This window comes from Pogoniulus pusillus, chromosome 12, assembly GCF_015220805.1.
Source record: "Pogoniulus pusillus isolate bPogPus1 chromosome 12, bPogPus1.pri, whole genome shotgun sequence".
Lineage (NCBI taxonomy): Eukaryota > Metazoa > Chordata > Aves > Piciformes > Lybiidae > Pogoniulus > Pogoniulus pusillus.
The window spans coordinates 33,430,472-33,456,012 of record NC_087275.1 but is presented as its reverse complement, the minus strand read 5'-3'; the positions used below and the strand labels follow the sequence as shown (position 1 = coordinate 33,456,012).

General features: G+C 62.0%; 1 protein-coding gene across 3 annotated transcripts; it reads left to right on the top strand.

The window, feature by feature from the left end:
• The first annotated feature begins 5,728 nt into the window (after positions 1 to 5,728).
• ZRSR2 (zinc finger CCCH-type, RNA binding motif and serine/arginine rich 2) lies at positions 5,729 to 25,487 on the top strand. Of its 3 annotated transcripts, XR_010304197.1 has the most exons (12): positions 5,729 to 5,812; positions 10,360 to 10,439; positions 10,997 to 11,090; positions 11,346 to 11,454; positions 12,904 to 12,990; positions 15,069 to 15,107; positions 15,902 to 16,017; positions 18,119 to 18,332; positions 19,891 to 19,946; positions 20,060 to 20,169; positions 21,022 to 21,986; positions 22,630 to 25,487. XR_010304197.1 is itself a non-coding variant. In XM_064152099.1 (11 exons), exons 1-11 carry the CDS (start codon positions 5,766 to 5,768, stop codon positions 21,489 to 21,491), a joined length of 1,419 nt encoding a protein of 472 aa, XP_064008169.1. In that variant the 5' UTR covers positions 5,729 to 5,765; the 3' UTR covers positions 21,492 to 25,487. The 3 variants fall into 3 exon arrangements, 2 of the variants coding, with proteins under 2 accessions (XP_064008169.1, XP_064008168.1); XM_064152099.1 differs by having other exon boundaries at positions 11,000 to 11,090; positions 21,022 to 25,487; XM_064152098.1 differs by having other exon boundaries at positions 21,022 to 25,487.
• The last annotated feature ends 54 nt before the right edge of the window (positions 25,488 to 25,541 follow it).

Below are 25,541 nucleotides of genomic sequence, written 5' to 3'. Positions count from 1 at the left end.
CCCGACAGTGTGCAGGGGCCGAGGCAAAAAGCAGTGAGTCTCCTTTCTAAAGCACTCCCAAACCTTCTGTGACCCAGGATTAAAGCAGCAGCAGCACAGTGAGCAACCAAGTAGGAGGTTTAACGATTAACCCTGGCGGTTTCAGCCAGAATGGGCACCAGAAGCAGCTGTCTCCTGGCAGCTGCTCGCCACCTCCCTCTGGACTCCAGCAAAACAAAACCTCTAGCCAGTTCCTGATTTTCTCTACAGACCTTCACACAGTGCTCCAGGCCAGCCCCTGGTGCCCCTGGCTGTGACATCAGACAGCCAGCACTGTCTGCGGGTGGCACAGCAGAGCCGCAGCAGCCGCAGCAGCCATGCCCTGCTGCTACCTGCAGCTCGCTTGCCACCACAACCCAAAGGAAGCTGCCTGGCTGGCCCCACGGAGGAGCCTCGAAGACAAAGGAAGGCTGAGAAGCCTTCCCATCCCTCCAGAAGGAATACCTAATGGACACAGAAGCCCTGGCCAGTAAAAACAGAGCTCTGGATTTGTCCCTCATGTGCCTTCAAGCTCACGGCAGGGCTGGCCTAGTGGCCCCAGTCCCACTCCTGTGTTCTGGCCCTGGAGCTTGCCTGACTCTTGAAGGGTCAGGAGGATGCTCAGAGGCTGCAGCAGCTCTGCTGTGAGCACAGACTGAAAGAGTTGGGGCTGTGCAGGCTGCAGCAGAGGAGGCTCCCAGGGGACCTTCTTGTGGCCTTCCAGCATCTGAAGAGGCTCCAAAAAAGCTGGGGAGGGACTTTGGAGGCTGTGAGGGAGTGGCAGGAGTGGGGGGAATGGAGCAAAGCTGGAGGTGGGGAGAGTGAGGCTGGAGGTGAGGAGGAAGTTGTTGAGCAGGAGAGTGGTGAGAGCCTGGCAGGGGTTGCCCAGGGAGGTGGTTGAGGCCCCATGGCTGGAGGTGTTTGAGGCCAGGCTGGCTGAGGCTGTGTGCAGCCTGCTCTAGGGTAGAGTGTCCCTGCCATGGCAGGGGGTTGGAACTGGCTGACCCTTGTGGTCCCTTCCAGCCCTGACCGATGCTGTGATTCTATGACCCCAGTAGAGCCAAAGCTTGTTCTGCACACCCCACCCAGAGCTGAGGCACTGTGGGTGTCAGGTGGAGAATTCCCTCCTTGCTGCCAGAGGACTGTCACTGGCCAAGACCATGTTTTGTGGCTGTGCATCCAGCATCCACACATGGGAGTGGCTGGAGGCTGCATCCTGCACCAGTCAGGTCTCTGCCAAGGCAAATACAGAAGTGCAGGATAAGGCATCCAGAAAGTCAAAAGGAAGAGCCTCAGCAGCCTGGGCAGCAAGCCTGGGTGACTGCATGCCCCTCTGCTCCCTCCCTTTGCCCACTGGCACCACCTCAAAACGCCTCTCAGTCAGCCCTGTAGTGCTGAGACAGGTCTGGAGACTGCAAACCCAAGGATCTGCACAGCAATGGCTGCCAGGGAGGCGATGTCACTGCTGTGGGACTGCACTGGTGGGCAACAGCAGGCAGCTGGAGGTCAGGCAGCCGAGAGCTCTGCGCTTCGCTCACCTGCTCAAGCACTGATAACCCAGCCACAAACCGTGCAGGCAGCCTGGGGCTGCCCCTTCTTCACTCTCCCCAGGCAACCACTTCTGAGCAGAGAACTACTGGGAGCATTATCTGCTTCGACGTTCCCCCTGCGCCGGCGGCAGCACAACAGTGACAGAGTCATTTCTAAGGACAGCTTCAGTCAGCAGTGTACCTGTGCCAGAGCCCGGGGGCAGGCTGCCAGAGAGGCTCTGGAGCCTCCTTCTCTGCAGACACTGCAACCCCCTGCCTGTGTTCCTGTGTGCCCTGCCCCGGGGGACGCTGCTCTGGCAGGGGCTGGGCTGGATGCTCTCTGAGGGTCCCTTTCCAGCCCCTGGCCCCGTGGTTGTGTATGCAGATGCATCCCCAGCAGAGCAGCATGAGGTGTGCAGGTGTAGGCAGGATTGCCACTTCTGCCTAGGGTCTGCAACTGAAGCCAAAGCATCTCCAGAGAGCAGGACTGGCTCTGTGTGCTGCACAACACATCTGCTGCTCCCACTGCCAGCAGTCAGCACCCTTGGGGGGGATGCTGGAGAGCCACCCCCAGCACTGCCCACCAGCACCCCAGGTCCCTTTCCCTGTGTTGCTCCCCACCAGCTCAGCCCCCAGCCTATCCTGGCCCATGAGGATGTTCTCTCCTAGGTGGGCTCTACCCTTGGCCTCGGTGGATTTCATTTGCTTCTCCCCACCCAGCACTGCAGCCTGTCCAGGTCTGGCTGAAGAGCAGCACAGCCTGGGGTGTGTCAGCACTGCTCCCAGCTTGGTGTCAGCAGCAAAGCTGCTGCCAGTGCCCTCAGGCAGGCCACTGATGCTCTATTGAGCATGCCCTGCCCTGGAGCAAAGACCTGCTTCCCTTTTTGCTCCACACGAATCTGCCTGCAGGCTGGCAGCAGCAGCACCTCACTGGAGCTCCTGACCTGCAGAGGCTCCTGGTTTGGCTGCACTTCATGGGACACCAGAACTTGGCCTTCCAAGCGCCTGGGGAGAGGACTGCAGTTTGCAGAGGACTTGGTAGAACAAGCAGAGCCCTTCCATCCTCCCTCAGCAAGGCACATTCCTGCTGCTTCCAGTGTCCTTCGGATGGAAAATCCCAGGAAAGTAAAATATTGACAGCTGTCAGGGGAGTTAATTAACAGCTGTGCCCAGATTGGACAAATTAACCATCTTAAACTCCGCAGAGTTAATCTTTGGTCCCAAAGAGTTGTGCCCAGCTCTCAGGAAGAAGAGAGTCGCTGTGCTCCTGTCAGCCTTGGCCACTCATGGAAATGGACCTAGAGACCTGCAGATGGAAGGCCTTGGGGTGCCAGCTGGTGCCAAAGTGCCCAGCAGCCAGCACTGGTGGCTGGCAGCACAGAGGCAGCTGTGTGCTGGCTGCAGCCAGAGCAGGGAGAGCAGCAGCACAGGGAGGGGATTCTGCCCCTCTGCTCTGCTCTGCTCAGCCCTCACCTGCAGCACTGCCTCCAGCTCTGGGCTCCCCCCAGCAGAAGAGGGACATGGAGCTGCTGGAGAGGCTCCAGAGGAGGCCATGAAGATGCTCAGAGGGCTGCAGCAGCTCCCCTGTGGGGACAGGCTGGGAGAGTTGGGGTGAGGACAAGGGAAGGGTCAGGGGAGACCTTAGAGCAGCCTGGCAGTGCCTGAAGGGGCTCCAGGAGGGCTGGGAAGGGACTTTGGGATGAGAGGGAATGGATTGAGGAGGGCAGATTGGGACTGGAGCTGAGTAAGAAGTTGCTGAGTGTGAGGGTGCTGAGAGCCTGGCCCAGGCTGCCCAGGGAGGCTGTGGCTGCCTCCTTGCTGGGGGTGTTCTGGGCCAGGCTGGAGGAGGCCCTGAGCAGCTGAGTGTGGCTGAGAGGTGTCCTTGGGCATGATGGGCAGGTTGGAGCAGAGGAGCTCTGAGCTCCCTGCCAGCCTGAGCCACTCTGGGATGCATTTGCCTGGCACCATATAGTAACTTGTCTCGATCCTGTGCCTCTCCTGGACTCTCAAGCCACTGCTTTGTGTATAAATCAGGAAGGATAAAGACAATGGAGAAAATGCAGTTCTTGTGCCCTTGTTTCCCAGCGGCAGGCCAGGTCCCTCCAGAGCCCCTCTGAGCACCTCTAGCACTGCTGCAGGCTTTGCTGTCCTGGGGAGGATCCTCCCTCCCGCTGCTGCAACGAGTAAGCTCCAGGCGGCTCTTCCCCAGCTCCCTGCGGAAATGCCCTGCAGGATCTGGGAGCGCTGGACAGGGCCTCTGGAGGGCACCCAGCCCGGCTGCTGCCGGGGCAGGGGCACGCAGCGCAGGAGGCTCCGACACGAGCACAGCGCTGACCGCGGGCGCGCAGCGTGTGCGGGCAGGCGGCCGAGAGCAGAGGCACAGCTACAGCTCGCTGCTCCCGCAGCCTGCAGCCCTGCGGCCGCTTGGCATGGCCTCGGGCAGTGCCCTCCGGGCTGGGCTTAGGCAGTGCCCGCCCGGGCTGGGCTTAGGCAGTGCTCACCCGGGCTGCATTTAGGCAGTGCCCTCCGGGCTGGGCTTAGGCAGTGCCCGCCCGGGCTGGGCTTAGGCAGTGCTCACCCGGGCTGCATTTAGGCAGTGCCCTCCGGGCTGGGCTTAGGCAGTGCCCGCCCGGGCTGGGCTTAGGCAGTGCTCACCCGGGCTGCACTTAGGCAGTGCCCTCCCGGGCTGGGCTTAGGCAGTGCTCACCTGGGCTGCGCTTAGGCAGTGCCCACCCGGGCTGCACTTAGGCAGTGCCCTCCCGGGCTGGGCTTAGGCAGTGCCCGCCCGGGCTGCGCTTAGGCAGTGCCCACCCGGGCTGCATTTAGGCAGTGCCCTCCCGGGCTGGGCTTAGGCAGTGCTCACCTGGGCTGCGCTTAGGCAGTGCTCACCCGGGCTGCATTTAGGCAGTGCCCTCCCGGGCTGGGTGTGGGCAGTGCTCACCCGGGCTGGGTGTGGGCAGTGCTCACCCGGGCTGGGTGTGGGCAGTGCTCACCCGGGCCGGGCTTGGGCAGACCCCCCAAAGCCAGGCTGTTGTCGAGCCCTTCATTTTGAAAGGCCACCTTGAAGCTGGAAGGTGGCCAAGTGAGAGCAGAGGGGCCGCGGTCGCAGCGGGCACTGGGCACACAGCAGCTGCTGCCTGCAGCGGGCACTTCTTGCTCCAAACGAGCACTGAGCTTCGGCAGCGGGAGGAGGAGGACAGCGGAGTGCTGCTAGTGACCAGCAGGTTAACCTCTCCTGACTTCTACAGCCCACCCTGCCGTGCTCCACCGGCAGCAGCTCAGGCTGCTGATGCCGTACACTGCTGCTAGGGTATATTCTGGGATGGATTCTGCTGCTCTGCCCTGCAGGAGGAGGACACAGAGCTGCTGGAGGGAGGCTGCGAGCACAGGCTGAGGGAGCTGGGGGGGTGCAGCCTGCAGAGGAGAAGGCTCCAGGGGCAGCTCAGAGCTGCTGCCAAGAGCTGAAGGCAGCCTGCAGGAAGGCTGCAGAGGGACTTGTGCTGAGGGGGTCTGCAGGCAGGCCAAGGGCAATGGTTTGGAGGTGAGGCAGAGCAGGGGGAGAGTGGAGCTGAGGGAGAAGCTGCTGAGTGTGAGGGTGCTGAGAGCCTGGCCCAGGCTGCCCAGGGAGGCTGTGGCTGCCTCCTTGCTGGGGGTGTTCTGGGCCAGGCTGGCTGAGGCCCTGAGCAGCTGAGTGTGGCTCTCGCTCCGAGCCAGGCTGCAGGCAGCGCCGCCCGGCGCGGGACGGGAGCGGCTCGACTGGAATCGGCTCGGCTGGACTGGGCTGGGCTCGGCTCGGCTGTGCTTGGCTCGGATCGGCTGGGCTCGGTTCGGTTCGGCTCGGCTGGGCTCGGTTCGGCTCGGCTGGGCTCGGTTCGGCTCGGTTGGACTCGGCTCGGCTGGGCTCGGTTCGGCTCGGTTGGGCTCGGCTGGGTTCGGTTCGGCTCGGCTGGGTTCGGTTGGGCTCGGCTCGGTTCGGCTGGGCTCGGCTGGGTTCGGTTGGGCTCGGTTGCGCTCGGCTGGGTTCGGTTGGGCTCGGCTCGGTTCGGCTGGGCTCGGCTGCGTTCGGCTGGGCTCGGTTGGGTTCGGTTCGGCTCACCCCAGCCCGGCCCCGCCCCCGCGCACGCGTGCCGGCTCGCGCCCCGCCCCCGCGCGGCCGCCGGAAGGGATCTCTGCGCCCTTCCGCCGCGGCGTCACGTGACATCCCCTCGGTAACGCAAGATGGCGGCGCCCATGTTGCTGCCCGAGCCCCCCCTGGGCAAGCTGAGGTGAGGCCGCGGCCGGTGCCGGTCCTGAGCGGCTCTGCCGCCTCCCGCGGGACGGGGCAGGGACCGAGCGTCCTCCGGGAGCGTCTCGCCGAGCCTTGGCGGAGATCGCTGCGCCGCACGGTGCCCGCGGCTGAGGCCGCATCGCGTCGGGCCCGGGAGTGGCGCAGCTGGCGGCGGCCGTGGCCGTCACCGTCACCGTGGCCGTTACCGTGGCCGTGGCCGTTACCGTTACCGTTACCGTGGCCGTGGCCGTCACCGTGGCCGACCGGCGGCGCCGCGCGCGGGGGGGCGGAGGGGCGGAGCGGCGCCCGGTGCGGGGCCGGTAGGAGCGCGGCCCGGGGGGGCGGAGGGGGGCGCGGGGGCGGGGCCGGGGCGGGGCCGGGGCGGGGGGGGGCGCGGGGGGCTCGGCCCGGACAGACCCGCGGGGATCCGCGCCCCGGCCCCGGGCGGTGCGGAGATGTGCGTGTGGCGGAGCCGCCGCCGGCCCTGCCCGCCCGCGGCAGCGTTCCCAGCCCGGGCCTCGGCGAGCAGCTGCGCTCCGGTGCCCGCCCGCCGGTGCCGTGCGCGGGGAGCGCCAGGCCGGACCCGCCGAGCTGCCGCCGCTCCCCGGCCTGGGGCTGCGCACCTCCTGCCGCTGCTCCGGCTGCGGCCCCGCCGGGAACGGAGCTGTGCCCCGCCGGGAACGGAGCTGTGCCCCGCCGGGAACGGAGCTGTGCCCCGCCGGGAACGGAGCTGTGCCCCGCCGGGAACGGAGCTGTGCCCCGCCGGGAACGGAGCTGTGCCCCGCCGGGAACGGAGCTGTGCCCCGCCGGGAACGGAGCTGTGCAGCAGCAGCCAGGGGGGCCGGGGCCGGGCGGGAGGTGTCCGCAGCCGCTGCTGGCGTCCGTACGGGGCTGCCGCTGGGCCGGTGGCAGAGGTGGAAGGCCCAGAGGTGGGCACTGCCTGCGGCCAGGCAACGGCACCTTAGGGCAGGCTCTGTGCTGCCAGGGTAACCACCCTGGTGCTGCTGGCAGTGCGCAGGGCGCTGGTGGTGGCCCTGAGTGGAGAGGGTCAGACCTGCAGCTGAGCTGAGAACAGAGTCACAGCAGCAGGCAGGGCTGGAAGGGAGCACAGGGAGCAGCCAGTGCCAACCCCTGCCATGCCCATGGACACCCTACCCTAGAGCGTTACAAGAGGGCTGTGGAGGTGCTGGAGAGTGTCCAGAGCAGGGCCAGGAGGATGCTGAGAGGCTGCAGCAGCTCTGCTGTGAGCACAGCCTGAAAGAGTTGGGGCTGTGCAGGCTGGAGCAGAGGAGGCTCCCAGGGGACCTTCTTGTGGCCTTGCAGCATCTGAAGGGGGCTCCAGAAAAGCTGGGGAGGGACTTTTGAGGGTGTGAGGGAGTGTCAGGAGTGGGGGGAATGGAGCAAAGCTGGAGGTGGGGAGAGTGAGGCTGGAGGTGAGGAGGAAGTTGTTGAGCAGGAGAGTGGTGAGAGCCTGGCAGGGGCTGCCCAGGGAGGTGGTTGAGGCCCCATGGCTGGAGGTGTTTAAGGCCAGGCTGGCTGAGGCTGTGTGCAGCCTGCTCTAGGGTAGGGTGTCCCTGGGCATGGCAGGGGTTGGCACTGCCTGATCCCTGTGGTGCCTTCCAGCCCTGACTGATTCTGTGATTCTAGGCTGCCCACAGCCTCAGCCAGCCTGGCCTCAACCACCTCCCTGGGCAGCCCCTGAGGCCCTCAGCACTCTCCTGCTGAGCAGCTTCCTCCTGGCCTCCAGTGAGCAGCCTCTGTGCTCTTGGCTCCGTGCCTGGCAGCAGGCAGTTTGCTCTGCTGTCGGAGCTGGCCGTGGCAGAGCAGCTGAGGCTCCCCAGCCCCTCCTGCTTCCCCTGCCAGCTGGCTGGAGAGGTGCAGACTGCCAGAGCAGGGAGCGATGGGGAAAGGCTTTCAGGTGCTCAGGGTTTAACCACAGTGAGAGAGTGGTGCCCAGCAGCCCTGCAGCGCTGCCAGCCCAGGTGAGCCTGGCCCAGCCTCGGGGGCAGGAGAGTGGAGCTCACCCAGCCTGGCCTGGAGCACCCCCGGGGAGCTTGTGGAGCACAGAACCACCCAACGAGCCCACAGAGCAAAGCCCTGTGCTCCACAGCCTGCCTGGGCAACTGTGCCAGCTCTCATGCCCTCAGCCTGTGCCAGCTCTCACCCCCTCAGCCTGTGCCAGCTCTCACTCCCTCAGCCTGTGCCAGGTTCTCACCCCCTCAGCCTGTGCCAGCTCTCACCCCCTCAGCCTGTGCCAGCTCTCACCCCCTCAGCCTGTGCCAGGCTCTCACCGCCCTCAGCCTGTGCCAGCTCTCACCCCCTCAGCCTGTGCCAGGCTCTCACCGCCCTCAGCCTGTGCCAGGCTCTCACCCCCTCAGCCTGTGCCAGGCTCTCACCGCCCTCAGCCTGTGCCAGCTCTCACCCCCTCAGCCTGTGCCAGCTCTCACCCCCTCAGCCTGTGCCAGCTCTCACCCCCTCAGCCTGTGCCAGGCTCTCACCGCCCTCAGCCTGTGCCAGCTCTCACCCCCTCAGCCTGTGCCAGGCTCTCACCGCCCTCAGCCTGTGCCAGCTCTCACCCCCTCAGCCTGTGCCAGGCTCTCACCGCCCTCAGCCTGTGCCAGCTCTCACCCCCTCAGCCTGTGCCAGCTCTCACCCCCTCAGCCTGTGCCAGGCTCTCACCGCCCTCAGCCTGTGCCAGCTCTCACCCCCTCAGCCTGTGCCAGCTCTCACCGCCCTCACTCTCAAGAGCCCTTTCCTAACACCCAGCTCCAGTCTCCCCTCTGCCAGTCCAAGCCATTCCTCCTGCCCCTCTCCCAGCCGCTGCCAGCAGTGCCTCCCTGCGGGTGGGAGCGCGGCCAGCCGCAGTGCCACGCAGTGTGGTTACAGTGGAGCTCCAGTGTGTGCAGTGTGCAGTGACTGTGTGCCAACTGGAAGAGGTGTGCACAGCTGGCTTGGGATGGGTAGGTGTGGCAGGCACAGGCAGGCTCCAGGCTGTGGGTGAGGTGCAGATAGGTTAGGAGCCTGTGGGTCTGCCCCTGCCTGCTGCGGCTGTGTGCGGGGCTCTGCTTCACCTGCTCAGCTCCTGCCCGGGCTGGGCTCAGGCACTTTGCAGCACAGCTTGCTCATGGTCATCAGTCTGTGTCCTCTGTTGGCAAGAAATCCAGCCACAGCCCTCCTGCAGCCCCTGCAAGGCCACTCCAAGCTCTCCTCCAAGCCTTCTCCTCTCCAGCCTGCACAGCCCCAACTCTCTCAGCCTGGCCTCAGAGCAGAGCTGCTGCAGCCCTCTCAGCATCTTGGTGGCCTCCTCTGCACTGCCTCCAACACTTCCCTGTCCTGCTTGTGCTGGGGGCTGCAGAACTGCCCCCAGGACTGCAGGTGGGGTCTGAGGAGAGCAGAGCCAAGGGGCAGAATCCCCTCCCTTGCCCTGTGCCCACACTGCTCTGGCTGCAGCCCAGCACAGGGCTGTGTCTGGGCTGCACTCACCCTGCAGGCTCCTGTGGAGCTTTGCATCAGCCCAGACCCCCAGGGCCTGTTCCTCAGGGCTGCTCTCAGCCATTCCCCACCCAGCCTGGAGCTGTGCTTGGCACTGCACCCACCCAGCTGCAGGACCTTCCACTTGGCCTTGTCGAATGCCATGAGGTTGGCCTGGGCACAGCTCTGCAGCCTGCCCAGCTCCCTCTGGATGGATCCCTGCCCTCTGTGCCACACAGCTGGGTGCCATCTGCACACTGATCTGTGCATCAAGACTGCTGCCTGCAGGGAGTGCCAAGGCAGAAGGCACTCTCCTGTGGGAGAGAGGAGGACCAGAAGCTGCCAAAAGATGTGGCATGGGCACAGGGCTGGAGTTGCCTGCAGGTTTTGTCTCCAGTCTTACCCACTGAGTCAGGCTCAGTACCAAGGGAGTGACATGGACCTGGTGACAGCATGGGAAGCACTGCAGTGCTCGGGAGGCAGCAGGGCTGGAATGGAGCTGTAAGGGTCAGATGGCCCAGCCCTGCTGGGGGGACATCTTCAGCTGGAGCAGGGTGCTCAGGGGTTGGGTGTTGGTGATCATCAGCCCTGACTGGGGTTCAGGGTGACCTCTGACAGGGTGGTTAGAAAGGGCCCCCAGAAGTCATCCAGTCCAAGCCCTCTGCTGAAGCAGCTCTGCCTGGGGCTGCAGTGTGCAGGGGGGGTCTGAAAGCCTGCAGAGAAGGAGACTCCACAGCCTCTGGCAGCAGAGTCACCGAGGCTCAGCCTCTGTGCTGTGTCTGAGACACGGAGAGCTGCTGGGGCCTCCATCTGCAGACATCTTCAAGGCCCACCTGGATGTTCTCCTTCCTGCTCTGCTTTGGGTGCTGCTGCCCTGGCAGGGAGGTTGGGCTGGATGACCTCTGAGGGTCCCTTCCAGCCCCTCCTGTTCCGTGGTGGTTGCTGCAGGCTCCGTGTCAGCTCCCTGCTGTGTGCTGAGCAGCTGTGAGAGCTGCAGCCTGTGGGGCTGTTGCTGTGGGTGGGCACAGCACTGGTGAGGGCAGAGTCCTTGCCCATGCCTCTGTGTCCCCACAGCCACCAGCAGTACAGAGCCATCCTGAAGAGAGAGAAGCGCAAGAAGAAGCGGCAGGCACTGGCCAAGCTCCGAGACGCAGGTGAGTGCTCTGCACTGCCCCTGGGGCCAGCAGCACCGGGGAGTGACAGGGCACCGTTGTGGGTCCAGTTACACAATCACAGAAGGGCTCAGGCTGGCAGGGAGCTCAGAGCTCCTCTGCTGCAACCTCCCCACCGTGCCCAGGGACACTTCTCAGCCACACTCAGCTGCTCAGGGCCTCAGCCAGCCTGGCCCAGAACACCCCCAGCAAGGAGGCAGCCACAGCCTCCCTGGGCAGCCTGGGCCAGGCTCTCAGTACCCTCACACTCAACAGCTTCTTGCTCAGCTCCACTCTCCCCCTGCTCTGCCTCACCTCCAAACCATTGCCCTTGGCCTGCCTGCAGACCTCCTCAGCACAAGTCCCTCTGCAGCCTTCCTGCAGGCTGCCTTCAGCTCTTGGCAGCAGCTCTGAGCTGCCCCTGGAGCCTTCTGCTCTGCAGGCTGCACCCCCCCAGCTCCCTCAGCCTGTGCTCACAGCAGAGCTGCTCCAGCCCTGGGAGCATCTCTGTGGCCTCCTCTGGCCTCCCTCCAGCAGCTGTGTCTTGTGTTTCTTCTCAGAAGCTACGGAAAAAGATGAATCAGTGTCTGAGGAAGAAGAGGAGGAACTGGAAGAAGAGAATGAAGAAGAAGAAAAAAAGCTTGAAGCAGAAAGGTAAGGAATGTAGCCAGTGGCCTCCCTGCAGCAGATGTCTTTGTAGTCAGTTCCTGGCTGCCTGGGAGAGTGTCAGTGTGTTCTGGGACAGGGACTCCCTCTTCAGCATGCTCTGGCATGAGTAAGTCTGAAGGAATCTGCTCTTCAGGGAAGCTTAGAGAAGCTGGTCTGACGGAGTTGAGTTGTCTGCATGACAATGGCATCCTTTGTGGGCAGTCATTAGATGTTTCTTAGTGCTTCTGTTCTCCTGGCTAGGCAAAAACTCCACGAGCAGTGGCTGCTGAGAGAGGAGAAGGCCCAAGAGGAGTTCAAGCTTAAGAGAGAAAAGGAAGAGGCTGCAAGAAAACGTCAAGAAGAAGAAGAGGTGATGAAAATAACCTGAGTGCTGCACCTCTGTCTGGCAGTAAGGGAGCCTTGGAGTCACATCTTAGAGAGGGCACTGCCAGCAGCTTTGCTGCAGACACCAAGCTGGGCGCAGTGCTGACACACCCCAAGGCTGTGCTGCCCTTCAGCCAGACCTGGGCAGCTGCAAGGCCAAGGGTAGAGCCTGGCACCTGGGAGAGAACAGGATAGGCTGGGACTGAGCTGGTGGAGAGCAGCACAGGGCAAAGAGACCTGGGGGTGCTGGGGGGCAGAAGGGTGCCCAGGAGCCAGCAATGTGCCCTGCTGGCCAAGAAGGCCAAGGGCAGCCTAGGCTGGCTCGGAAGGGCTGTGGTGAGTAGGTGCAGAGAGGTTCTCCTGCCCTCTGCTCTGCCCTGCTGAGGCCACAGCTGCAATCTTGTGTCCAACTCTGAGCCCTCAGCTCAAGAACCTCAAGGAAGTGGTGGAGAGAGCCCAGCCCAGAGGCACAGAGCTCTGCAGGCAGTGAACAGCTCCTGTGGGGCCAGGCTGAGGAAGCTTTTTGGCTGTGAGGGTGGCAGAGGCCTGGAGCAGGCTGCCCAGAGAGGCTATGGAGTCTCCTTCTGTGCAGCCACTGCAACCCCCCTGGCTGTGCTGTGTGTGCCCTGCCCTGGGTGTGCTGCCCTGGCAGGGCTTGGGCTGGCTGCTCTCTGGGGGTCCCTCCCAGCCCCTGGCACTCTGTGGCTCTGTGACCTTTCACTGCTCTGCTGTGGAGCCTCTCTTCCCAGCACTGGTATGTTGGGAAGCAGGAGCTCCTCTTCCACCCCAGAAGAGCAGGACTTTAAAAGAAAGAAAGAAGAGTTTTGGCCCAAAGATTTAGTTGGCTATGAGTGGATGAAACCTTACTGACCAGGAACTCGTGGGAGCAGAGAATCCCAGCTTGGAAGGGCTGCAGGGACCAGTTAGCCAACCTTTCTTGGCAAAACCAGTGGCCACACTGTCCAGCTGCAGCTTCAAAGTGTCCAGTGCTGGGGACTGCACTTCCCTGGGAAGATTATTGCAGTGGCTCATTGCTCTTAGGGAGAATTTCCCCTTGTGTCCAAGGGAGATGTCCCCAGCAGGGCTTGTACCCAGCCCCCCTTGTCCTTCCCCGGGCTCCTCGTCCAAAGGGAGTCTCCCTCTTCTTTGTAGCCACCCTTTAAATACTGGACCATGGTGATAAGGCCTCCCCAAAGCCTTCTTATCTCAAGGCTGAGCTAGCCCAGTGCTCCCAGCCCTCCCGTGGCAGCCTTCCCATTCCTCTGCTCATCTTGTACCCTTCCCTGCCTCCTCCCTCTTGCTGTGCCTGGCAGGGACCCAAACCGGACACGGCACTGCAGGAGCTGTAAGCCAGCAGGGCAGCTGTGCTCTGGCTGCTGCTCTGGTGTCTGCTGCCTGCACTGACTCTTGTTTGGCTTTGTTTTTCATGGCAAAGAGGAAGATCAAAGAAGAGTGGGAAGAGCAGCAACGGAAAGAGAAAGAAGCAGCCCAGCAGAAGCAGCAGGAGAAGAGAGAGCGAGAGGTGAATGCTGGCAGTGTCAGGACTCCCTTCTGGCACAGCCTCCTCAGCCCAGCTGCAGCAGCCTCTGCCTCTTCCACAGAGGTTTCTGCTCTGCTCAGCAAACACAGCAGTGTCTTAGTTACTGCTTCACTCCCTCTGCCTCAGCTCCTGGCACTGCTGCTTGCTGTTCAAGAGGAGCTGTGGAGTCCCTCTACCTAGAAGGGCTCTTAGTAGCTCTCCTTTCTGACACGACAGGACAAAGGCATGCTGGCAGTGCCACTTCTGCTCTGGGCACTCCTTGCAGATGAGTAAAAGGCAGTCCTTAGGTAGTGCCCCAGTGTTAAGAAGCTGCCCAGTGAGGACCTGGAACGTGGAATTAGATGACTGCTGTTCCTTAACACAGCTCTTAACCAGAAGCTCTTCACTGCCTCAGGCAGGAGGAAGGAGCTCTTTGTCAGAGCTGCTTGGGTGGAGAACAAGAGCCGCCTGAAGGTGCTGCTCACCGGTGGCGTTTCTGTTGCCGTCGGAGCTGCTGCAGCTTTAGCAGCTGGCAGCTGGGTGTGAGCTGCCCTGTGCACAAACCCTGCCTGCTGCCAGCACAGGGCCAGTGCCACTGCTGAGGCTCTGCTCGAGCAGCTCCTCCAGGGCAGGTCGCAGGCACTGCACTGGGAGGGAGCTTGCTGCTCCGTCTGGGAGCAGGGGCAGGAGCAAGCACTGTTGTCTCCTGCAGTGGCTAGCTGGGTGTCTCTGGCTGTGTGACACCTGCCTGGGCAAAAACAAAGAGCAGCAGTTGGTGCTCCTGTCTCATCTCCTCTCCTGCCAAGTGTCCATTTCTCTCCGTGCAGAGCAGGGTGGCAAAATGCTGCTCAGCTCCTTTGTCTAAGGTTGAGCTGCAGTCCAGGAGCATCTAACCATGGCAACAGGAGTGTTTTCCTTTCCTCTGCTGGAGTCTGCCCAAGCCCTCAGTGGACTGATTTGGTTCTCTGAATTAGCTGGAGGTTGCTTTCTTTTTGGGTGTGTGTTTAGTTGTTGGTCTGGTTCTGTGTGGCTTACAGTTCTGCTGGTTTAATGAGTTAAATCAGGGTTGGAAGGGACCACAAGGATCACCCAGTTCCATCTGACAGGGCTAAATTCTCTCACAGAGGGCACTGCCAGACACCTGGAGGGACACAGAGAGCCCAGGTACCCATTCAGCAGCAGCAGGTGGGTCAGCTGAGTTGCTCTGTCCCTTGGAACAGCAGTTTATCAAGTTACTCACTGCTGCTTGCTGGTCTGAAAGCAGGAATAGATATTCCCTCTTGATGCCAGAACAGAGCTTTCTGCTGGGGTGAGAGGGGTTGGGGATGGGCCTTGTTGGTTTGGTGTTGGAATTTTGGCTGGTTTGCTTGGTTTGGTTTTCTTGACTAGGGTAGGTGCTGGCTGCCATGCTTGAGGACTGAGACCAGCTGCAGGGTCCTCACCTTGGCCTGCAGATTTGCTCTTCCTCTTTCCCAGTGTAATGATTTCTCTTCCAGGCTGGAGCAGTGCCAGCAGCTGTTCTTGAGCTGCTTCTGTTTGAATCTGCTGGAAGTTCCTAGAAGAGCTGGTGAGAACAGCCAGCTCTGGGGGGTGATTTCTGGCTCTGCTCAGCCCACTGAGGAGGAGGAAGGGGAAGGATATCCTCCTTGATTTCCTGCACGTGGAAGGCCACATCAGTCAGCTGAGGATAGGAGAGTTTCTTGTGGCAGGTTTTGCTTCACAGAGGCTCACTAAGTGCCTTTGTTTTCCTTTCCCCAAAATGTTCTAAATTAAAAGTGCAGTGCACCTGAAAGGTGATGAACTGGACTGTGACCTGAGACAGATTTGAGTATGCCACACTTCAGTGGCAGCTTGAAAAGCTACCTGGCACTTAGCTTGGGAAACCACCTCTGAGAGAGCCTTCTCTGGTGCATCCTTAACAGCTCTGTAGTACCCCAACAGCTCCAGAGCAAAACATCAGAGCTCGTCAGACTGCTGTGAGGCAGTGTCCCTGAGTGCTGTCACTGAGGTTCTTAACTAGACACCAGATGTTTGGGGGCTCCTCAAGGTTTTCACTGCTTCTCTCTTTGCCCCCTTTCCAGGCAGCTGTGCAGAGGATGCTGGACCAAGCCGAGAGCCAGGTAATGCTCAGGGCCTGTTTGACAGAACTGCCAGGTCCTGCCAGTGCCCTCCTGGCCCTGCCCTCTAGGGCCTGCCCTGTGCCCACAGCAGCACAGCCAGTGCTGAGTCTGTGCTCAGCTGTCTGCTGAGTGGGCACTCAGCTGCTGGAGGGAGGCCAGAGCAGGCCACAAAGATGCTGCCAGGGCTGCAGCAGCTCTGCTGTGAGCACAGGCTGAGGGAGCTGGGGGGGTGCAGCCTGCAGAGGAGAAGGCTCCAGGGGCAGCTCAGAGCTGCTGCCAAGAGCTGAAGGCAGCCTGCAGGAAGGCTGCAGAGGGACTTGTGCTGAGGGGGTCTGCAGGCAGGCCAAGGGCAATGGTTTGGAGCTGAGGCAGAGCAGGGGGAGAGTGGAGCTGAGCAAGAAGCTGTTGAGTGTGAGGGTGCTGAGAGCCTGGCCCAGGCTGCCCAGGGAGGCTGTGGCTGCCTCCTTGCTGGGGGTGTTCTGGGCCAGGCTGGCTGAGGCCCTGAGCAGCTGAGTGTAGCTGAGAGGTGTCCCTGGGCATGGTGGGGAGCTGGAGCAGAGGAGCTCTGAGGTCTCCTCCAGCCTGAGCCCCTCTGTGATAACCAAGCAGAAAGGCCTCTGTCAGCAGAAGCCAAGGCCCTGGGCAGCTGTGTCCAACACTGCTACAGGTAGCTTTAGGTCAGTTGCAGTAAGGGCTCAGAACTGCACCTGGGTTTCACCTGGGCTTTATTTTCACATTGTATTACTTTGTTCTTTTCTAATCCTCTGTGTTTTGTTGTTGTCCTTTTCCCACAGCTGGAGAATGGTGTGACCTGGCATAACCCAGAGCCCCCAGAGAACATAGGAACAGAGAAGGACAGAGCAAATTGTCCATTCTATATCAAAACAGGCTCCTGCAGGTTTGGAGACAGGTAATCCATGGAGGAGATCCCTCCTCAGGAGCAATGCATGTGTTAGGAAAGAGCTGGTTTTAGAGGCAATACCTAGCAGTGGTTTTGAGAGCTGGCAGGGAAGCAGCTTCATGGGGTCGAAAGCCAAGTGAAGAACACAACTCCCTTTGCCAAACAGGGGAGGAAGGAGGAGCCAGGGAAGCCAGGCCAGGCAGTCTCACCTCTGTGCCCAGTGAGATCATGGAGCAGAGCCTCCTGGAGCACTACTGAGACAGGAGAATAGCGAAGAGGTGATTGGGTACAGTCAGCATGGCTGCACCGAGGGCACATCCTGCCTGACAGAGCTGGTGGCCTGCTAGGAACAGGTCACAACATGAATAGATGAGGGGCAAGCAACTGATGTCATTGACCTGGGCCTGAGCAAGGCCTCGGGCACTGTCCTGCACCACAGCCTGGTCTCCAGGCTGGTGCCACATGGGCTTGATGGGTGGAGCACTGATGGATACAGAACTGGCTTCAGGGCTGCACCCAAAGAGTGGCTGCCACTGGCTCCATGTCCCAGTGCAGGCAGTGACAAGTGGAGTCCCTCAGGGATCAGTCCTGGGACCAGACCTGTTCAGCATCTCTGTGGGTGCCATGGGCAGAGGCACTGAGTGCAGCCTCAGCAAGTTTGCTGCCCACACCAAGCTGTGTGGTGCAGCAGCCAGGCTGGAGGGCAGGATCCATCCAGAGGGACCTGCACAGGCTGCAGAGGTGGGCACAAGCCAAGCTCAGGAGGTCCAACAGGAGCAAGGGCAAGGTCCTGCAGCTGGGTCAAGACAATGCCAAGCACAGATCCAGGCTGGGCAGTGCCAGGCTGGAGAGCAGCCCTGAGGAGAGGGACTTGGGGGTGCTGCTGGAGGAGAAGCTGAGCAGGAGCCAGCAGTGTGCACTTGCAGCCCAGAAAGCCAAGCAGAGCCTGGGCTGCAGCAGCAGCAGTGTGGCCAGCAGGGCCAGGGAGGGGATTCTCCCCCTCTGCTCTGCTCTGCTGAGAGCCCACCTGGAGTCCTGCATCCAGCTCTGGAGCCCCTGGGACAAGAGGGCTGTGGAGATGCTGGAGAGTGTCCAGAGCAGGGCCAGGAGGATGCTGAGAGGCTGCAGCAGCTCTGCTGTGAGCACAGCCTGAAAGAGTTGGGGCTGTGCAGGCTGGAGCAGAGGAGGCTCCCAGGTGACCTTCTTGTGGCCTTCCAGCATCTGAAGTGGGCTCCAGAAAAGCTGGGGAGGGACTTTTGAGGCTGTGAGAGAGTGGCAGGAGTGGGGGGAATGGAGCAAAGCTGGAGGTGGGGAGAGTGAGGCTGGAGGTGAGGAGGAAGTTGTTGAGCAGGAGAGTGGTGAGAGGCTGGCAGGGGTTGCCCAGGGAGGTGGTTGAGGCCCCATGGCTGGAGGTGTTTGAGGCCAGGCTGGCTGAGGCTGTGTGCAGCCTGCTCTAGGGTAGGGTGTCCCTGGGCATGGCAGGGGGTTGGCACTGCCTGATCCTTGTGCTCCCTTCCAACCCTGACTGAGACTGTGATTCCAACAATTGCTGTGCTCTATCAGCTGCTGTCAGCTCTCAGTGTGCTGCTGTGTCTCGTGGGGCAGCTCAGGCACTGAGAGCAGAACCTGTGCCTGGCTGGGATGGAGCTGCTGATTCCTTATGGCCCATGGCTGAGGGTGCATCTCCAGTGGTGAGACACTGGCTCAGGTTGTCCAGGGAGGTTGTGGAGCAAGATCACATTGGGCGATTCTGTGCTCCACAGCCTCCCTGGAGAGGTGTTTAAGTCCAGGCTGGCTGAGACCTTGAGCAACCTCTGCTGGTGGAAGGGTTGGAACTGGATGATCCTCAGGCTCCTTTGCACCCCTTCCAAGGACGTGGGCACACATTTGCCCCCAGTTAGCAGAAGTCAGCCAAGCTCTTGGGGTGCTGCAGCCATGGCACTGAGAGCCAGGCTGTGCTGCTGCAGCTCCTGCTGCCCGCAGATGTGCTTTAGGAACTGCAGTGCTGCTCTTCCCCGGGGGGGCCTTCCTGCTGTCCTGACTGGCAGTGTGGGTGCCCCCAGAGCGTGCTGACAGTGGCTCTGTTCCTCTCCCTGCCCCCGGCGCCCAGGTGCTCTCGCAAGCACAACTACCCCACGTCCAGCAGGACGCTGCTGGTGCGCGGCATGTTCCTGACCTTCGGCATGGAGCAGTGCCGCAGGGACGACTACGACACCGACGCCAGCCTCGAGTACAGCGACGAGGAGACCTACCAGCAGTTCCTGGAGTTCTACGAGGATGTGCTGCCCGAGTTCCAGAACGTGGGCAAGGTGGTGCAGTTCAAGGTACGTGCCCAGGGCAGGGCATGCTCCGAGCCCTACCGGATGCAGTGGATGCTGTGCTCCGGCAGCCCGAGCGAGCGTTGTGCCCAGCCTGCCCCAGCTGCATCCTGTGGATGCAGTCACAGGGTGGGAGGAGCTGGAAAGGAGCTGCAGAGAGCAGCCAGTCCAACTCATCTGCCAGAGCACAAGGGGCACTGGGGGCAAGCTGGGGCAGAGGAGGTGGCAGGGCAAGAGGAGGGGAAGCTTTTTGGTTGTGGGGGTGGCAGAGGCCTGGAGCAGGCTGCCCAGAGAGGCTGTGGAGTCTCCTTCTGTGCAGCCACTGCAACCCCTCTGGCTGTGCTGTGTGTGCCCTGCCCTGGGTGCTGCTGCCCTGGCAGGGCTTGGGCTGGCTGCTCTCTGGGGGTCCCTTCCAAGTCCCCACTCTCTGTGATCCTGCGACATTTGGCCTGGTGGATGTCAGTGCTCTGTGCTCCACCCTAGAGGGCAGGATGCAGACTGCAGTGGGGCTGAAATGCTGTCCTGCCATCAAAGTTAAGCTGCACACCGACAGCAGCAGGGCGAGAGCTGAGCCTGGCAGCTCTCAGCTCCTGCAGCAGAGGTGCAGCTGCACCACGGTTCCCATGGCTGATCAGAGCCTGCGTGCTGGCTGCAGGGACCTTAGCTGTGAGTGAGCTGGGCCCCTGCTGTCTTTCGCCCCAGGTTCTGCTCTGCCCCTTCCAGCAGCCCAAGCGTTTCTTGTGCTTTCTGGGAGGCTGCTCCAGAACGGGGCAGATCCTGACAAAGCAGGAGCCTCATCTGCTTCCCCACCCGACAACCTCCACGGCAGAGCTGCTCTGGCTTGCCCTGGTGTTATCTCGGGTTGTTGCCTGCTCATCCTCTCACCTGTCATTGCACAGCTGCTTCCTTGCTGTACCTGGAGCCCAGTGCAGTGCACAGAGAGGTGCTTTCGGGGTCAGCCAGGGGTCACTCACCCAAGGAGCTGCTGGCCTCATCCGTGCAGCCCTCAGGAGAGGCCTCGGGGGCAAAGGGGGCTGGGCTCAGCTCTGCCCTGCTCGGGCCTGCCCCACTCAGAGCCTTTTAAGTTCGACTGTGTATTTGTGAGAGCTTAAGATGTACTTTGGATGCTAAACATGCTGGGGAAAGGTGCTGCAGGAGTGCACAGTGAAAGCCTTCAGCTGTTGTGCCTCCCCTCCCCGGGACGCTGTAAGGCGAATTGCTCTGCAGCTGCTTTCAGCACAGCGAAGCACACAGTGCCCTGTCAGGCTGCTGCCCGTTGCCTTCGGAGCAGGGCAGCCCAGGCGGGCACAGGACAGCCGAGGGCACAGCTGTGCTGTGGCCCAGGTGGAGCAGAGGTGCCGGAGCTGGATCTGAGCACGGCGCTGGGAGCGCTCAGCCCTAACGAGGCTCTGGGGTGGGCCTTTTGCTGCGGGGAAGTGTTCACGGGAGACAGTGGTGTGTGAGTGGGGTCATGCTGGGCAGCTGTCGGAGACCGGCTCAGCGTGTGGCAGCTGCTGCTCCCCAGAGCCTCCCTGGAGCTAACTGCAGGTCTCCATCCCCGCAGGTCAGCTGCAACTACGAGCCCCACCTGCGAGGCAACGTCTACGTGCAGTACCAGTCGTAAGTAGCCGCGGCAGAGCAGGGCCTGGGAGTAGCCGCAGAGGCCGGGGTGGGGGAGTGTCGCCTGCGGTGGCTGCGTGACGGTAACGCTGTGCCCTTTGTGCTCTCTGAAGGGAGAAGGACTGCCAGGCAGCCCTGGCGCTGTTCAGCGGGCGGTGGTACGCTGGCCGGCAGCTGCACTGCGAGTTCTGTCCTGTCACCAGGTGGAAAACTGCCATTTGTGGTGAGTGACAGAGCTGCGAGGCTGGGGGCAGGGAAAGAGTGCTTGTGGCAGTGCCCTCCTGCAGCCCAGCAGGCAGCTGGGTGCTGGCTGCAGGCAGAGCAGTGTGGGCAGCAGGGCAGGAGAAGGGATCCTGCCCCTTAGCTCTGCTCAGACCTCACCTCCAGTCCTGCCGCCAGCTCTGCTGGCCCCAGCAGCAGGAGCACACAGAGCTGCTGGAGGGAGGCCAGAGGAGGCCACAAAGATGCTGCCAGGGCTGGAGCAGCTCTGCTGTGAGCACAGGCTGAGGCAGCTGGGGGGGTGCAGCCTGCAGAGGAGAAGGCTCCAGGCAGAGCTCAGAGCTGCTGCCAAGAGCTGAAGGCAGCCTGCAGGAAGGCTGCAGAGGGACTTGTGCTGAGGGGGTCTGCAGGCAGGCCAAGGGCAATGGTTTGGAGCTGAGGCAGAGCAGGGGGAGAGTGGAGCTGAGCAAGAAGCTGTTGAGTGTGAGGGTGCTGAGAGCCTGGCCCAGGCTGCCCAGGGAGGCTGCGGCTGCCTCCTTGCTGGGGGTGTTCTGGGCCAGGCTGGCTGAGGCCCTGAGCAGCTGAGTGTGCCTGAGAGGTGTCCCCCCGGAGCCTTCTCCAGGCTGAACACCCCCAGCTCCCTCAGCCTGTGCCCGCAGCAGAAGTGCTGCAGCTCTCGGATCATCTTTGTGGCCTTCTCTGGACTCAGAGCTCCGTGTGCTGATGCTGGGGCCAGCAGAAGTGGACACTTGCTGGGACTGGGCAGCTCAGCTGATGCAGGTCTTTGCAGTCAGGAGCTAGTGAAGAAGGCCTGGCCAGGAGTGGTTCCTAAACAGCCACCCCTTGTCTCTTGCAGGCTTGTTCGAGAGGCAGAAGTGTCCCCGGGGGAAGCACTGCAACTTCCTTCACGTCTTCAAAAACCCCAACAACGAGTTCTGGGAGGCCAACAGGGACATCCGAGCCTCCCCGGAGCGGACTGGCCAGCTGGCTAAGAACTCTGAGCGCCGGAGCAGGGCGAGCCACCGCGACGAGCACCACGGCAGGGCGCGCCGCAGGGGCAGCCCCAGCCCGGAGCACTCGCAGCGGCGGAACGGCGAGTCCGGGAGCCGGCGGAGCCGCCGCAGCCGCAGGCACCGCTCGGGGCGCTCCCGCAGCCGGGAGCGGCGCAGGTCCCGCAGCAGGGGCCGCCGGAGGAGGGGCCGCAGCCGCAGCCGGAGTCCGACGCGCAGCAGGAGCCGGAGCAGGAGCTCCTCGCGGTCCAGGAGCAGGGGTAAAAGGAGGTCGAGCAGCAGAGGCAGGAGCAGCGAAACCCCCAAAACCAAGTGAGGGCTTGGGCGGTGCCGATGGGTGCAACACAGAGCTGACATCTTCCCAGCAGGGCAGCAGTACCCCCGAGTTCCAAATAAAGAGTTCTTGCACATCAGATGTTGCTTCCCGACGAAGGAACCCAGTTCATTGTGTGCTAAGCTTCAGACAATTCCAAGTGGAAGCCCTGTCCGAGGTGTGACTGTCCAGGACTCAGCTCCTCTGCCCCTCCGAACTGCTGCAGCAGCTGGATCCCTCCCGAGGCCAAGCAGGCAGAGAAGTGCAGCTCCTCTGGGACAGGCTTCTGCCGGTGCTGTGCGTGCCGAGTGCTCGCCAGGCAGCCTGCTGCCACCCACACCCCAGCGCTGCGGGCTGAGGAGGAGGCTGGCACTGGCTGTTGGCAGCCACGGGGGACCTCCGTGTAGAGCAAGTGACTCTGAGGCTGTGCTGAGCTGGAGAGAAGGCATCTAAAGCTGTTGGACTGTGCAGTGCTTGCCCAGGAGGAGCTCTGTGGTCGTAAGTGCTGGATTGTTCTCTGTGCCCTGAGCTCACGGCCTGCAGGGATTGCAGTGGCTACAGCCATGCAGGAAGGACCCAGGAAAACAATCAACTCACTGAGTCCCTTAACCCCCAAGCAGGAGTGGAGGCCACGCACTCATAATGCTCCAGGGAGGCTGGGAAGTGCCCTGCACACCTCCTGGCTGCCCAGCAGCGGTGGTTGAGAACAAGAGGGCCTGTGAGGAGGAGGTGGAAGATCTGCCTGGTGCTGAAGGTGTGGGGGTGATGCCCCCAGGTGTCTGCAGGGCACCTGAAGAAACCAAAGGCTTCATATCTGAGAGAGTACTCCGGGGAGAGCAGGACTCGCCTGCAGGCCCTGCCAGGCTGATTCTGCAGCTGCAGGCACCCTACTGCCTGCTGTCCCTGGGGCCAGGGTGCAGAGCAGGGGCCAATGAAGTGCACCTTTGTGAACTGGCAGCTGCATGAGCAGAGCACCTGCGAGTGGGCAGAGCCTTGCAGCTGCCACTGCTCTTAGAGGGCCTCTCCTGCAGCTGCTGAAGCTCAGCCATCCCCTGGGCACCTCGGTGTCCTTGCAGGCCGTGGCACTGCAGGGGCCCTGAGGGGTCTGCAGACACCTGTCTCTTTCTCTCTCTCTCTCCAGGCTCTCCAAAGAACTTGGGGCTCTTGTCTTTAGGACACCATTGAGACCGCTAAAGCAGGCCTGAAGTGCCCCAAGCAGCTGCTTGTGATGACTCCAGCAGTGCCACACAGGCCAGCAGCAGGCCTGGGCCTCCAGAGCTGCCCAAAGCATTCCTGCCAGTAGGGAGGTTTGTGGCCCTGGCTAGCTGCAGGGTGAGTGCCCATTGCTTCTGGCTAGCATGGGGATGCTTTGGCCCTCCTCGTGCCCCCTGCAGCTAGCATGCTGCTGCTGCTGTGTTTGCCTTCCCTGCAGCTGCTGTCCCACCTGCAGCAAGCACAGCAGAAGCAGTGGGTGCTGCTGTGGAGTTGCAGCCTGACACTTGTCAGCAGTGCAGGCAGGCTGGAGCTTGGGCTCTTGGATGCAGCTGTTTACAGCTGTAGGAGCTGTACTTTGGTGGCAGCACTGAGAACCTGTTTGCAGGGCATGTTTCAAAGGCCAGGCAGCTCTGGCTGCTCTGGCTGACACCTTTGGCACCAGCTCTTCCTCACTTGCTTGCCCTGAGCCCACAGCCTGCTCTTCCCTGAGGCTTCTGGGTTTTCATAGCTGCTGCCTTGCCCTGCTGGGCTGCCCGTGCAGAAGGTGGCAAACTGTGGGTCCGTTCCCTGGGGCAGAGCTGGCATTTCCAGCAGCCCAGCTGCAACTTCCCGTCCCTGGCACTGCCTGGCGCTGTGGCAGCAGCCTGTGAGTGGGCACTGGCTGAGGCCAGCGTGGGTCCTGTAGCTGGCAGGGGGCATTAGCTGTATGGCATCACAAGTGGGAACCTGTGAGCAGCTGGGTGAAATGAGCAGGAGTAGAAACCAAGAGCTGCCCAAGAGCCAGGGGGGCATTCCAGAGGGAATTAGGCTGCTTGTCTGCACAGGCCTGCGGTGGGAGCTGGGCAGCTGAGCTGCTGTGTCTTGCACACAGCTCTCCTCATGGCAGAGAAGCAGCCCTGCCAAGAGGTGCATGCCAAAGCTGAGATCCTCTGCTTCTGCTGCTTTTCCTGGCTGCAGCTTCAGCTCTCTTCTCTTGAGCTCTGGACCCAAGCCTCCAGGCTGCAGCTGTGCAGTGTAGAGCTGGTGGCTGTAACCAGCAGGCACTTTGCCACAGAGTGCTGTGGAGCTGCCACTCAGGTGGCATTGGTTAGCACCAGACTGCAGCTCAGCCGGGTTCCTGACTGCAGAGCTTTCAGTGGTGCCTCCAGCAGTGGTGCATGCCTGGAGCTGTTTCCTTACCAGCCAAGTGAGCTAAGGAGACTGCAAGATTTTAAGTTCAGTTCTTTTTCCAATGGGAGGAGGCCTCAGAAGGGATTTACAGTGGCAAGGAGCAGCCTCTTCTTGCCTCTGCCCCAGACGAGCCCTGGTGAGGTGAGCTGCTGGCCCTGGTGCCTGCTTATGAGCAGTGGCTTCCCAAACTCTCCTCTCAGCTGTGACCTCTGCGAGCGTTGTGCACACAGAGCTGCAAGGTGCTGGTGAGGGCAGCAGTGGGGCCCTCTGCAGCTCGTTTCACAGGGCACTGTGCCCACCCTGCTGCTGTGGCAGGAGAGCACAGCAGAGGTGTGCAGCCAGGCCGTGTCCGTGCAGTGGCAGAGGGGGCACGATGCTGGCGTGGTGGGCACAGCTGTAGGTGTGGGCAGCATCACTGCCCAGCAGCAGTTCGGTGCCAGGGAACCAGGCCTGGCCCCTCACAGCAGCAGCAGCTGCAGAGGTGTGGCTGCCTGGCAGCTGCTTCCCTGGCATCTCCCAGAGCAGCTTAGCCCCATCAGAGTGGGGAGCAGAGTGCAAGGCTGGCATTGCTACAGAAGGGCCACAAGCATCTAGGCAAAGGCCTTGGCTCCCCTCTCTGGCCCTTCCCTGGCTCGAGGACAGATGGCCTGGCATGCAGCCTGGGTACCTTTGCAGCTGTCCTTGGGCATCTCTCAGCTGCAGCTTTGCACCACAGTGCTGAGGGTGCCAGCAGCTGCCCTGTTTACCAGTGGCCTCTGCACTGAAGGCAGAGCCTGCTGCAAGCTGCTGCCTGCCCTGGCTCAGCACTGCCCACAGCACACTGCAGGCTGAGCCACTTCACTGCAAAGCTTCATTTACCTTCTTAACAGCCTCTAAGGAGCCAAGCTGCTTTGTGCCTGCCCTCCAGGTTTGTTGCCACTTAAAGGCCTCTTGTGCTACAGCTCTGCAGCACTTTCCTGCCAGCTGCACTCAGGAAGGCTGTGCCTGCAGCAAACCACAGCCAAGGGCACGGAGGAGTCACACTTGGAACCATCAGACACGGCACACAGCAAGCCACAGCACAGCCCATGGCATGGGGACTGGCGAGGCAGCAGCCAGCAGCACGGTGCCAACCCAAAAGGAGCAGCAGATGTTTGCAGACCAAGACTGAGTGAGGGAGCTGAAGAGACTCAAGCAAGCCAACAGTCACTTGCCTCGACCACCTCCAGTGCTGACTGTTCAGCCTCTGCCCAGAAGCAGTGGGCTCTGCTGGGCTGGCAGGCCTGCCCCAGGCTGTGACGGGGCACAGCAGCCAGCGCTGGAGCCCGGGTCCGGCCGAGCCTCTGCTGGTGCAGGCTGCAGTGCCCGGCTGCCAGCTGCGGGGGGCAGCTGGCTGCTGAGGCTGTGCCACCCAGCAGGCTCCCCCCACGGCTGCTTTGTTTCAATTCCCAAGTGAAGTGGCACTTCCCCGGGACTCCCCACCCCCTGCAAGCCTTCCCCAAGCCTGCTACGTTACTGCTTTCTGCCCCCTGCCCTGGCTGTAAATAGCTGCTCTCGGCCGCAGCCCCTCAGGCCTTTTGTCAGGAGGTGCTGCCGAGCAGCCAAGCACTGCAATAAAACTGCCCTTGGGTTTTCTACGGCAGCCCTGCGTGGCCTCCTTGCCCAGCACAACTGACAGCACCCACACAG

Excerpts from the sequence above, each read along its gene's own strand:
- ZRSR2 (XM_064152098.1), top strand. The coding sequence starts at position 5,766 with ATGGCGGCGCCCATGTTGCTGCCCGAGCCCCCCCTGGGCAAGCTGAG. Across the intron at positions 12,991-15,068 it reads AGGAGAAGAGAGAGCGAGAG|GCAGCTGTGCAGAGGATGCT; the intron begins GTGAATGCTGGC and ends CCCCCTTTCCAG. Across the intron at positions 18,333-19,890 it reads GCAAGGTGGTGCAGTTCAAG|GTCAGCTGCAACTACGAGCC; the intron begins GTACGTGCCCAG and ends CCATCCCCGCAG.